At 36.3% G+C, this 13,054-nt stretch overlaps 1 protein-coding gene across 3 annotated transcripts in view; it reads left to right on the top strand.

Annotated features, from left to right (window-relative positions):
• NBAS (NBAS subunit of NRZ tethering complex) overlaps positions 1 to 13,054 on the top strand; it is a 319,521-nt gene that overhangs the window by 2,253 nt on the left and 304,214 nt on the right. For all 3 annotated transcript variants that reach the window (XR_005372117.1, XM_038560813.1, XM_038560814.1), the window contains exons 2-6: positions 569 to 623; positions 2,156 to 2,192; positions 4,484 to 4,561; positions 4,945 to 4,992; positions 10,120 to 10,163. Coding sequence is in view for 2 of the 3 variants with exons in the window: in XM_038560813.1 (XP_038416741.1) it covers positions 569 to 623; positions 2,156 to 2,192; positions 4,484 to 4,561; positions 4,945 to 4,992; positions 10,120 to 10,163 (262 nt within the window). In the remaining variant the exon portion in view is untranslated. The remainder of the gene's footprint in view (positions 1 to 568; positions 624 to 2,155; positions 2,193 to 4,483; positions 4,562 to 4,944; positions 4,993 to 10,119; positions 10,164 to 13,054) is intronic.

Raw genomic sequence — 13,054 nt, 5'->3', positions numbered from 1 at the left:
ACAGCACATCAGGACATCTTATTCATTATTTGTAGTGCCTGCAATTGTTGAGCTTAGTTTTTAATCTGTACTTAGGAACTATTTAATATAGATACCAGTTGGATATGAGTATGTGTGTTAGCATTTTCTCTGTAGATATACAACAAATACTCAGGTTTGCCTCCAGGTATGAGTTTATTGATCCATATGAACAGTTTTCCTGCAAGAAAAACTTATTTTAGGCCTCTGTGACCCACCCAAGTAGACTGCTGACCTGGCAACGAATATATGGGTCTTTGTCCTTGACAGCTTCTGTCTTTGGACTGGTGTTTTGATGTTTGGTGTTTGAGTTTCCACCTTCAATCCTTGTCCTTCCCTGCAAAATTTGACCTGACAAATGCCTGTAACTCTACCATGCTTACTTTTGCCCTCACTGTTTTCAGTCCTGCTTCTACTTTTGTTTCTAAACAGTGGTTTTTAAATGCTGGCAACTTGTACCCTGCACTGGGTATTAGCAAAGAAATAGAACTTTACGTATTGTGTATTACTAGAAAATTCTCAAATGTAATATTCATTTTTCCAATTACAGTCTAGAGGCAACCGAAAACATGGTGCATCTTTTATCATCACAAAAGCAATTAGAGGTAAGTATAGCTTATTTATTTTTCTCCATATAATGATATAGTTAAATAACTTTTTCCATCTCATTTATGACTTTACTGTTTTAGGAATTTTAAAATGTTCTTTAGACTTACAGAGCCTGATAAAAGTGAATAGCATACATGAGTTTAATTGTATTAAATTATATACGTAATTTTATTAAATATATGTATATATTTATATATGATATATGGATATATACGTATAATCTTAATTATGATGTGTACATATGAGATGTAGCTCTATATGTGTATATACAGATTTATGTGTATGTATGTATAAGCACACTTTTGTAATGCAGCTTAAAGTATGGCTTAAGTTTAACCATTATGGAAGTGTTCTAGAAGAAATGAAAATCAAACTCAATATGAGTCTCAGAGTCTGGACATTGAAAGTGAAAAGACTGTGACAGGCTTTCTAAGTGGTTTATGTGATGTTCCAGCGACACTGGTCAGAGTTATTCAGATAAAAAATTTGATTAACCAGAGCATTCATGAAACTCCTGAGCGTTTGCATACGGGCGCACAGTATCTGAGTAAGGCTTGAGCACTGTCTGCATTAAACGGGTGCTCTGAGAACTTGATGTATATTTATTGATTTAATCCTTTACTAGACCAGCAAGGCAGGTGCTGTTATGACTTCATGTTTTTAAATGAGGACACTTGTCCAAGGTCATTCATTTGGAATTTGACTGCATGTCTTTCTGGCACCAAAGCTCATCCTTGTAATAGTGGTGAATTTGAGTTACTTACACAGAAAGGAATTCAGTTTCAAAGGAGTTGACTACTTGAAATTAACTGTAATTTTATCTTATGTTACAAGCACTAGCATATTTCAGTTTTCATTGTGACAAATGTTTTGAACTTTTCATGATTTAGTAAATATACACAAGTAATAAAATTACTTGTGGTGTGATGGTACATCCCTTCTTGGGGCATAGAACTGGTGAGATTTTCCTGTTGATTCTTCTGTTGAGGCTGGACACTTCTTCCTGTAATTGATGTTGAGTGGTACTGCTCCCCCTTCTGCCTCCCAGCTCTACCTAAGTGAGGTGTCCCTTTATTTTCAGTGTGTTAGAGATTTTGTTTCTTCTGGACTTCTGCATTTTAGATATTATTTTAAATCTTTGTTATAAAGTATAAAATAGTATTTTAATTTTTATATGAATATTTTGGTTTTAAAGGGTGATTATTATGACTTCTCCATGGTTTTATTAAAGCCTCTTTGGCGAAATTTAACCTCCCAAACCACACTTCCCACATTTCCTTTTTGTACTGTCAGGAAATGCTTCACCAAAGTTTTGAGTAACACAAACTCGGGACTTACTATACACAAATATATGATCTTATAAAAGTTACAGTGTGTATTGGATTATATTCTTTTAAGAATTTTGTTCTCCATGTTTTGTAATGATTCAGTCTGCAGTATATTTTAGATTTATCATCACCGAAGCTAATTTGAAAACAATTCCTAAAGAATAGCTGATTCTTATTTGGTTTTGCTATTTTTATTACAGATCGTTTATTATTTTTACGTCAATACATCTGGTATAGGTAAGTGTCCGTTCAGAGAACAGTGTGAATGTTAAAAACAAATATTTATGACTTAAGTTTTCAGAATTCAGTCCCAGATTGTGGTACAGATGCTGACATTTAGGTGAATGAAATAGACCTTTTCAAATAGTTGATATACTGACAAGATCTCTCAGTTGACTGAAGGTAATTTTTGGTTTTTAGTCATTATTCAGAATATCTCAGGACGACTGTTGCTTTCTTTGAGTGTTCTCAGCCTTCTCTTGAATGCCCACATGATGGATCTGTAGCTTGAGGATCTTTTGAAAAACAATTTTGTTCTTATGGTGTCAAAACTCTTGTGGCCAATATTCAGTTGCTGTGCATCAGGAAAGGTCTTTAAATTTCAGTTCTTGGGTACTTTTTAATTCTTTTTGAGTGTTAAGTCTGTTCTTAGGCATGGTGCAAGTGTTCAGCCTTAAAAAGAACAAGGAAATGATCATTCTGACAAAGAATATAGTTCTGCTTTTAGACAGGTGTATAGGGATTGTTTTACAGACTTATTTAACAGACTGCTTTTTCCTTAGGGACATCTAATCTTAAAAGCTCCAGAGATAATAGTTTTATAAAGGAGACCTTTGGCTCTTCTCTAGGATTAGCTCCGATGTTTTTCTGCTTTGTGTGTGTGTGTCTATGTGTGTATAAATTCAATTTCTTATTTAATTTTATCTTGCTTTTGGGTGTGTGTACATAGGGAGGGTAATGAGATGAGAGCTGAGGGAGAGGCAGGGATAGGGGTGGGTATTTAAGAGATGAGCTGTTTTTCCTGTGCTCACTGGGTGGCCTAGGTTGCTAGCCTTGAACATCTTAGGGAAGTGTGGGCAAAAATATGTCCTCATGTGTCAGTGCACCATGAAGTGATTATTTAATCTTCTCAATGATATGTTACTTTCATAAGTAACAAAATTAACTGCAGAAAGTTCAGTTTTGCTCTTGAGTTCATGGTAATTAAACTTACAGGCTTTGGGGTCAATATTTGTTTCAAGTGGCTTTTTCTTTTAGAGTTTTTTTCTTTTAATTATGAAGTATTATAAATAGACTGAGAAGTATAGACACTAAGTCTGAACATGTTTATTATAGTATTATCTCTGTGTGAGTTAGGCGGTTGTTGCTGTCTGGTTCAGATAGCCTTCTCTCTCTTTTTATGCAAAATGTTGTAACTCATCGTCCCCCTCCCCCCATCCCCAGAGGAAATGATCCTCCTCAGGTTGGTGTTTGTTATAATATTTCTGTAACTTCCATGGTATAAAATATTTTGTGTTTTAGAAATGAACACAAATATGCTGAATGTATATTACTGATACCTTTATCCTACATTTTTGTTTTCTAATTTCCATAGTGTATTTTTCTCTTGTGTGTATTTTTATTTTTTTTCCCCCCAACAGCTTGTTTTCTCTATTCTTTTCCATCTATTTTCTTGATTTCCTCCTGTGTTATTCTGGATTGGTTGTATCTGCTTGTGCTCTGACAGTGAATCCTTTCCTCCTGTCTTTTGTAAATGATGTTATTGTGAGCCTGTGCTTGGCTGTCCTTGCACCACTTGGGTGAAGTGAAATTGCAGTCTGCTCTTACATGTGTTCAAGGTTTGGGGTTTTGCTTTTTCATAGGGGATTTCATTCCCTTTCCCCCACAGACTGAATTTCAGACAGAGATGACATTCCTGAATGCCCCCCAACCCCGGTGAGGTTTGTCTGGTCCTCTTTTCACTGAGAGCAGTCTTGCCATGGGTGGGTACTGGCCCTTACAGGGAGTAAGGAGCTCCCTTCTGGCTCTTGTTCTTTCTGTGCCCTGCAGCTTATTTCCAGTCCCAGGTGTTACCCCTTGTTTTGAGTTCTTGTACCTGTATCCAGTTTTAACTTTTAAGTTCCCTTTTCATTTCTAGTACTTGGAGATTTCTTTCTTTCCTGTGAGTTTAGTTGTATACTAGAATTAGTTTTTGTTAGAGGTGAATCAGATTTTCTAGGTGTGGATGGCAGGAAGGGTTTCTTACAAGCTCACTCTGCTGTTACTGGCAACCTCGATACCTTTCCCTTAGGACACAGAATTTATATCTGAGCATACCACTGTGTTTTTCTGGAAGAAAAGATGTGTGTGGTCAAATTTCACATAACCAATTAGTAGCTTTGAGTTTTGGGTTTCCCAGTTTATTCAAATTTTATATCTTAATGAAAAACATCCTGTCTTGCTATAACTATATATGCTACTTATAATACTTATTTGCTTATATGTGTCTTTGATGATTAAATTTTAAGTTAGCTAATATGTTGTTTCAGCCCTGTGCCTTTTTTGCTCCCTGATGGACTGGTTCGCTTGGTCAATAAACAGATAAACTGGCATTTGGTACTTGCAAGGTAAGGTGTTAAACATTTATGTATTTCTCTGTTAGGATTAGCATCTAAATTCCATTACAGATATTAATTTTGGTGTCCTTTTGGCCTGTAGTGTTGATTTTTTTTTAATATTATATTTCAATTGCCTTTGTCACATATTATTGATACCTTTTAAATGTATTAGTTCAACTATATTGAATCATTTTTATGTATGCTTTGGTACCTTGATATTCCTATTTAATTTTAAGGTCAAAAGTTGGATGACTGAAGATGTGAATACATTTAAAGATAATTTTAACTTCTTAAAATCTTCTTGTTGAAGACTGCTACAACTATTTTTTTTTTTTTTTTTTTTTTGCTACAACTATTTATATAGAATTTTTTTTTTTTCTTTCCTATAAAAGCAATGGAAAACTTTTGGCTGCTGTTCAAGATCAGTGTGTGGAGATCAGGTAATTGTTAATATTATTCATATTTAAAATTTCCCTTGAGAAAATTTTATTTGATTTATGGGAACTAATATTTTTGAAGAGGCATATTTAAAGGGGTTTGACCCACATAATTCTGTGAGGTGCCAGACACCAACTTATGCCAATTACAGGACTAAGTATATTTTGTCAGAGTAGCACAGTCTGCTTCCCCAGATCACTTTGCTGTCATCTGAGAAATTTTACTTTTTTAGTAGACAAGGCGTATCTTCAGAACTCTGGAAGTCACCCTTGTTTGACTGGTTACTGCACAGTCAGCTAAAACAAATGCTTATGAAAGTATTAAAAAAAAGTAGGGGCTACTTTGCTTTGTTGGCATAAAGCTGTAGATGGAATATGGGTCTACTGAAGACAGAGATTCCATATTACTTGAGACCAGTGATATTCTCTGTCATCTTGAGCTATTCAGTGGTATTCTCTACACATCTAGAAGGCTTCTCTAAGATGGGATATCCATGTACTTTTTTTTAAGTAATATTTTTGTTGTGAAAGAAATAGCTACAGTAGCAACTAAGGAAAACTAGTGTTTTTTTTTTTTTTTTTTTTTAAAGATTTTTCTTATTTACTCATGAGAGACAGAGAGAGAGAGAGAGAGAGGCAGAGACATAGGCAGAGGGAGAAGCAGGCTCCCTGCGAGGAGCCTGATGTGAGACTCGATCCCGGGACCCCAGGATCACAAGCTGAGCCAAAGGCAGATGCTTAACCACTAAGCAACCCAGGTACCCCGAAACTAGTTAGCTACAGCAGACTAAACATGTTGCACTACATCAGACTAAACATGTTGCACTGTTTCCTTAAGACCTGACTCTTGGTTTTTAAAAAATAAGCAATGAGCCCAAAATTTCAGGGTGCCTAGATACTAGCCAAAACTTTTTTTCTGACACCTAATTATTCTTGATTAAATATAGGATAATTCAGTTGTTATCACACTGGTTTTAGCTTTCCGTTGTGTAATTTCTTTCTTTTTCCAGTTTCCAAACAGAACAGGACCCTTCAACTTTTGGGGGTGTAGAGAGAGTGTTTGCTTTCACTGGGGTATCAACTTCAGATGCAGAAGCTTTGTTTTGTAATCCTTCTTAAAATCTTCAGAATGGAGATGATGGGCAATAATGACAGCCTTCCATAACCACATTACTTAATTTGGCCAGAATTTGATAGGCAGGTCCTTCTCTTTTTCTACAGCATCCGTAAACATCAAGCTGGCACAATTCTTTAACTGCCATTGTTCATAGGAGTGGGTGAGAGCTTGGTATTCCATTTATTGCAGTAATGTGAAATGTATCTTTTTGAGAAATGTGCTTATGGTGTGACTTTATCAATAGCAGTTAATCGTCAAAATTTCCATCTTTATCCCATGAAATGAGAACATCAGTGGAATGATTTTAGGTGTTAGGATCAGAACATGTATACGGGAATGGGATTGATATTTAGATCTGTGAAGAAGAGTTTGACCAAGTGCTTCTGGAACTTATTAATAAAATTTTTGATGAAGAGAACAAAAAATTGCTTTTATAAAAGGATTTGCTACTGGATTGTTAGAGGGTAGAATATGTCTAAAACTTGTACACATATCCAGCTCTAGGAGTTCACTCCTGTATTCGAGATTAAGTAGTGAGGGAAAATTTCTAGGCAATGGTAGTCATGCTCATCAAGATCTTATTCATCTGGTGTGTAATTTGCAAAAGCTTTTGTTAACGTTAGTATATCTAAGGACTCTTACATGGTAAAGTATGAATTCCACCAGGAAGCCTTTCAGGAACATAATCCATATGGACCTCCCACCCCCATCCCTGGTTATGTGCCAGTCCTTTATGCTCCTGAAATAATCAACACACTATTATACTTAGGGATAGGATAATACTAACGGTGTTGGACATTCTTGTAAGGGCTTAATGTGTTAATTCATTTAATCTGTGAGGTAGGTCTTCTTATTTCCCTCCATTTTAGAAATGAGGAAGCTGGCATTGCTTGAGGATTTGAAATTTGCCATTCTAGCTTCAGTGTTCCTGCTTTTAACCACTAATCTATAGTACCTTTTGATCATGTTGTCTAGCTGTATATACTTGTATGTTTACATGTGGGTTTCCCTGGGTATAGTTAGGACTACTGCTCTGCACAACTCCAGGGTTGTCATTTACTTAAAACTCAGTGTGAGTGGGGGCACCTGGGTGACTCAGTAGTTAAGCATCAGCCTTCGGCTCAGGTTATGATCTCAGGGTCCTGGGATTGAGCCCTACAATGGGCTCTCTGCTAGCGGGGGGTCTGCTTCTCCAACTCCCTCTGTGCACACACTCCCTTTCAAATAAACAAACAAAAAATCCTTAAAAATTCAATGTGAGTGGGATCTGGTGTCTGCAAGAAGCAATGCTGTCCTTTTTCCCTAGCAGTTTATTAAAGATTTTATTTAGAGAAAGAGAGAGGGGGGAATGGACAGAGGGAAAGGGACAGAGATTCTCAAGGAGACTTCATGCTGAGTGTGGAGCCTAACGCGGGCTTGATCCTACGACCCTGAGATCATGACCTCTTGAACAGAAATCAGGAGTCAGATACTTAACCTACTGAGCCACCCAGCTGCCTCTCCCTAGTAGTTTATATTTCCTTGAACATAATAGGTGTTTAGTTGATGTTTGATAAGTGAGTAAGGTGTTTGCAAGTGGCATACATGAAGCTGACTTTGGCAGGTGTTACAGGGCCTAGTTCACTGACTTGCTCAGAGTTGGCAATCTTTTCCTCTTGCTGAATTAATACAAAATGTGTGCATCTAGTAACCTGTAACGAAGAGTGTTTGAGCCAAGATGTGGAATGGTCAGGGGGAAAAAAAAAAAAAAAAAAAGGCAGGGTAGATCCTCAAAGTAAACCCTATGAACAGTGGCTGTGCCTGAATGTTTAAGAGCTTCTTTGTTCTCACTATTCCCATTTATTTTTTGTGCTGTGGTAAAGAACACATACAATGCAAGATTGGCTCCAGTAGTGGTATAGTAGGCATCTGGTATTTGGTAAATATTTGTTGATTGTATTAGAATATGAAAGATCACTCTGGTGTCTAGGGTCACTATTCAATTCTTGGGAGCAGTCCTAAATAGGAAATATTTTTTGAGGAGAAAAAAATGAAAAGCTTGAAACACATGTCAGTTTTAGTTCAGAGACAGCCCTGCCTTTTGCAAGATTGTATTAGGGCTGCCGTTTGCCAGTATGTTGGTAGCAAGTGGCAGATGACCAGTTATTTGCTCTAATATGGCAAATCTAACCTGCTTGTGTGTGGGGGCTCACGTGGCTAAAAAGAGACTTGTGAATTGCTACTTTAATTTGTAGTTTGGCAGTAATTACGTTTTATAAGTGGCTAATAACGTATTTCTTTTTTCCCTAAATAGTGAAGTAACAATTTCTAATGGTTATAGGCTGTTACAAATATGGGAACTAAATAGAAACCATCACAGAACACAACAAAAAGCATTAAAATGAGGGACTCACAGAAAAAGGCACCTTCCCCCAAATTTGCTCAAGTGAATATATTTAAGAAGTTTTGACAAAACCAAATTTATGCCCCCTTCCCTTCCCCAGTAAAAGAGCAGCTATTATTTGTGAGGATATTAAGGGTGAAAATAATGAACACTGACTTAGGTCTAGTTCTTGCTAATTTATATGTAATGTCTTTAATCCTTTCCTAAGCTATGAAGTTGCTATTACCCATCCCATTATATTGGGAGGAAATAAAACTCCTATTGAATATTTTGTCCAGGTTTCCCAGATGAGTTGAAATCAGGTCAGCATCACTTCAAAGACCATGTTCTTTATGCTGTATTCCACTTGGAGGCTGAATAGTCAATTTCTTGAAATTTATTACCATATTTATAATTGGCTTTTGTCATATTTTAATAAACATTAGTCTTTAAAATTTGCTTTAATTTCTATATTAGAAAAGAGTTAAATATTCGAGAGAAGAACTGCAAATTACCTGTGGGTCCGCCAAAATGTTGTATGTTCTTTGCACCTTTTCTGTATGTGTATGTGTGGGTGTGATCTTTATTCTAACAATACATTCTATTTGATACCTATTTTCTTATAACTTATGGGAAGATGTTCATAATAATTTCCAAATCACATATAGTAATTGCATAATATTTTATTGAGTGCATTAGCAAAATCTAATCTTATACTGGGTGTATTTTTCTTTTTCATAAAATAGGCTGCATAAATTTCCATGAGATCTCTGTGTATCTGTAATTATTTCCCAGGGATAACTTTATTACAGAAGTTGAATTGCCAGATCAAATTACTGTGGGCATTAAAGTTTTTTGATAATTGTTACTAAATTATTTCCTAGAAGGTTTACCAATTTTCATTTCTGAACATATAATAATTATACTACGTTGGTATATATTTCAAGATCACAGATTTTAAATAGGTCTCTAGTAACAAATATGGTTTAAAGCTATTGTTTTATTAAAGCAAGACTTTTTTCCCTAAGTGATTTAAACTTTGCAATATGATACAGACCATGGTTCTTGACCCATATCAATCTGTAGAGCTTTATTTTTTTTTTTATTTTTATTTTTAAAAAATTTTTTTTTAATTTTTATTTATTTATGATAGTCACAGAGAGAGAGAGAGAGGCAGAGACACAGGCAGAGGGAGAAGCAGGCTCCATGCACCGGGAGCCCGACGTGGGATTCGATCCCGGGTCTCCAGGATCGTGCCCCGGGCCAAAGGCAGGCGCCATACCGCTGCGCCACCCAGGGATCCCTCAATCTGTAGAGCTTTAAAAAAATATTGTTGCTTGGGCCCCATTCCATATTTGCTGGATCAGAACCTTTGGGGAGGGACCATGTATCTGTATTGTATTAAAAACCATGCTTAATTGAACTTTTGCTTATATCCTTGTATTCTGAGTGTAGCTCCCCGTTTCTGGTGAAATAAGATTGAAAGAAAATGTCATCAATGAAAACGTCTTATTTGAGCACAAATCCACATCTGAGAGGACTAGTGGTGTTGCGCAGACAAGTTGTCTACTTTATCGTTTTTGTGGACTTTCATAGTATGATGAAATCGTGTTATGGGGAAACTTGGTTTAATTTTACGCCTATTTTGCAGGTCTGCAAAAGATGATTTTACGTCTATTATTGGGAAATGTCAAGGTAAGAGTTTCCAAAATATTGAAAAAGTGAAAATTTCAAATTTTCAACCATTAACAGTATTCCTAAAAAGTCAGAATAGATATTAAATATTAACAAGGTTTGTTTGACTTTATTAAAATAATTTTAAAACCTCTTAAATTGATTTACTGCCTTAAATGTTTTGCTTTGTCCATTTTGGACATTTTGAAGAGATTTGAAATTGAGACTTAAAATTCTGCACCGGTTTTGGGATAAAGTCTTTGTGTCTCTAGTCTTTTTTTTTTTTTTTTTTCTTTTCATCTTTTTACCCAATGTGGGGCTTGAACTCATGACTCAGATCTAGTTTTATGCTCTACTGACTGAGCCAGTCAGGTGGCTCTAGTCTTTTATTTTGAATTCAATGCAAAAAAAAAAAAAAAATTCAGAGTTGATTAGATATAGACTAGCAAAAAAAAAAAAAGTCTAGGATTTGATCATTCTTCTGTATTCAGCACAGATTACTATCATTAGTATATATTGTATATAATTATATATATGTATATGTCATATACATATACATTTCATGGGGTACTGGGGCTATGACCATGAGCAAAAAGGCATGGTTCTCTTGAGGTATATAGACACTGAGAACATAATTACTAATTTTGACAAATCTGATGAAGGAAAAATACAGAGTAGACTAAATGTTTAACCAGGGCTGTGAGAGGAGATTGTTGAGAAAAAGTGACTTTGGAAAGCAGCCTAAGGGATGAATAGAAGTTAGGAGAAGCCAGGGGTGTGTTTCTGACTGTAGGAGCAGGTAGGAAAAGACAGAGGAACCCATACAGGAAGAAAATAATTAAGGGGATGCTTTCGGTAAATGCAACTATTCTGTGTGTTTTACTTAGGGACCTGCAGTCCATCTGTTGTAGGCATCCTAATGATGGTAATCATGGTGGTTGTAATGATGACAGACATTTATGGTGTCCTTACTGTGTACCACTGTATTTAGTGCTTTGCATGCATTTTCTCATTTAATTGGAAGAACGCAGTATGCATATTTTATCTCAAAGTAGTGTTAGGGTAAGATGATAAATCTTCAACAGTGAGAGTGAGGAGAAGGAAAACATTGATAGTTTTGAAATCTGCAATACGATATGATGGTAATGCAGAGGATTTCCCTCAACTTCCCTGTGGAAATGCTGGTCTTCAGCTCCTTGTCAGATGTGACATTAGTGAGTGGCTCAGGGTGAGTTTCCTTTTCTCATTTTTGGTCACCCACATGTGTTCAGAAAATTAAAGATCAGACGTTTGAAAGATGTTTTCAGTTTTATGAATAGTGATACTCTATTAGTAGGTCAGAATTGCTCTACCTCTATAATTCCATACATGATAGTGGGTAAGGTAGTAATAGAGTTCTTTATGGAGTTGTCTGTATGCATAGTATGCATAACCTAAAAGCAAATGTAAAACTGCCTATTTTGTTAATGTAAATTTAACCTCTTCTTGTAATCTGTTCCTTGGCTTTGTCCCCTGGATTGTCAGTGATCCAATTGCCTGTATATACCAAGCCAAGAATCAACACATTTTCTCATTCTTCTTCCTTCTCTTTTTTCTTTCTTTGACAAATATTAAGCTGCTAGTATGTGCTTGGCACTCTGCTAGGCGCTGTGTATAGAATGAGGAGTAAGCGCTAGGTAACCTTGGTTTAAGGGTTTGCAGTCTGTCAGGGAAGAAAAATAATTCACTGCAACTGTACTGAGTGGCACAATGGGGAAGCGTTGCCTTTGCCCTGGTGTCTCGCCTCTGCTTTTGCACTTCTGCCATCACAGCCCTAGCTCAGGCTTTTAACATTTTAACTTTGTTTTTTATACAACAGTCTCCTGACCAGGTTTTCTTCTCTTTGCCTCTCAATGATCCACAATTCTCACTGCTTGCCAAATGATTACTGTTAAATGGAAATGCCATCAAGTTATCCTTCAGATCTGGCTCCCTGCTTTCTAGAAATGTGACCTTGGACAAGTTACCTTAGTCTCTGAGCCTCAATTATCTGTAATGGCATAATGTTATAGATGGGGTTGTGGAAAAAAATATGAGCTAATCTATGTAAAGCTCTTAGTATAATGTCGGATACATACTAAGTACTTAGGAGACCTTAAGCTTTTATCACTGCCACCACCACTAGTGCAGTTACTCTGCCTAGAATCTATCAGTTGTTCCCTACTGACTATAGGTAGAATCCTGCTAATTTTTCGGACCTTCCAGTCTGTCTGTCCCTGACAATCCCCCTGTCAGACATTCTGTGTTCTAGTACAAAGCAGCTCATGCTTTTCCAGGCCCATCGTGCTTTTCATGCCTTGGTACTGATAGTTCTTTTTGCTTAGAAGCTCCACTTTTATATTTAATTAATGGGTCTTGCATATTTTAGTTCAGGCTTTGGGTCTTTTGGGGAACCTTTCCTCCCTGCCTGCTTCCTCATCATTTGTACATCTTTCTTAATGTTTTCCTAGGACTTGTTTGTACATGTATCCCCACACTCAGGCTAATGTACTCTCCCCCCCCCGCCCCTTAATTGCTGATTTGCTTATCTGATTCCCAGTTAGATTGTAAATTCTTTGAAGGCAGGCCTCCCATCTTACTCAACTTTTTTTGTTCCCGATGTCCAGCATGATGTCTCACACATGTTGGCACATAATTCTTCATCCTATTCAGTGGGTAGTGATACTTAGGAACTATTACAATGATTTTTATGAGTTTGTGTCTGAACAAAGTATATTTGCATATTTCCTGTGAGTTAATTTTAGAAATTCATGACTGTATATATAGATTTATAATAGCTTGCATATACATATATAAAATCATGGATGATTATCATGGTATTCATGGTTTTGATTCCTCATGCACACAAATATGTATACATACCACAAACGATA

Source organism: Canis lupus, chromosome 17 (genome assembly GCF_011100685.1).
Source record: "Canis lupus familiaris isolate Mischka breed German Shepherd chromosome 17, alternate assembly UU_Cfam_GSD_1.0, whole genome shotgun sequence".
In the NCBI taxonomy this organism is placed as follows: domain Eukaryota; kingdom Metazoa; phylum Chordata; class Mammalia; order Carnivora; family Canidae; genus Canis; species Canis lupus.
Note: the sequence above shows the minus strand (reverse complement) of the source record. Positions and strands in the feature narration are given on the sequence as shown.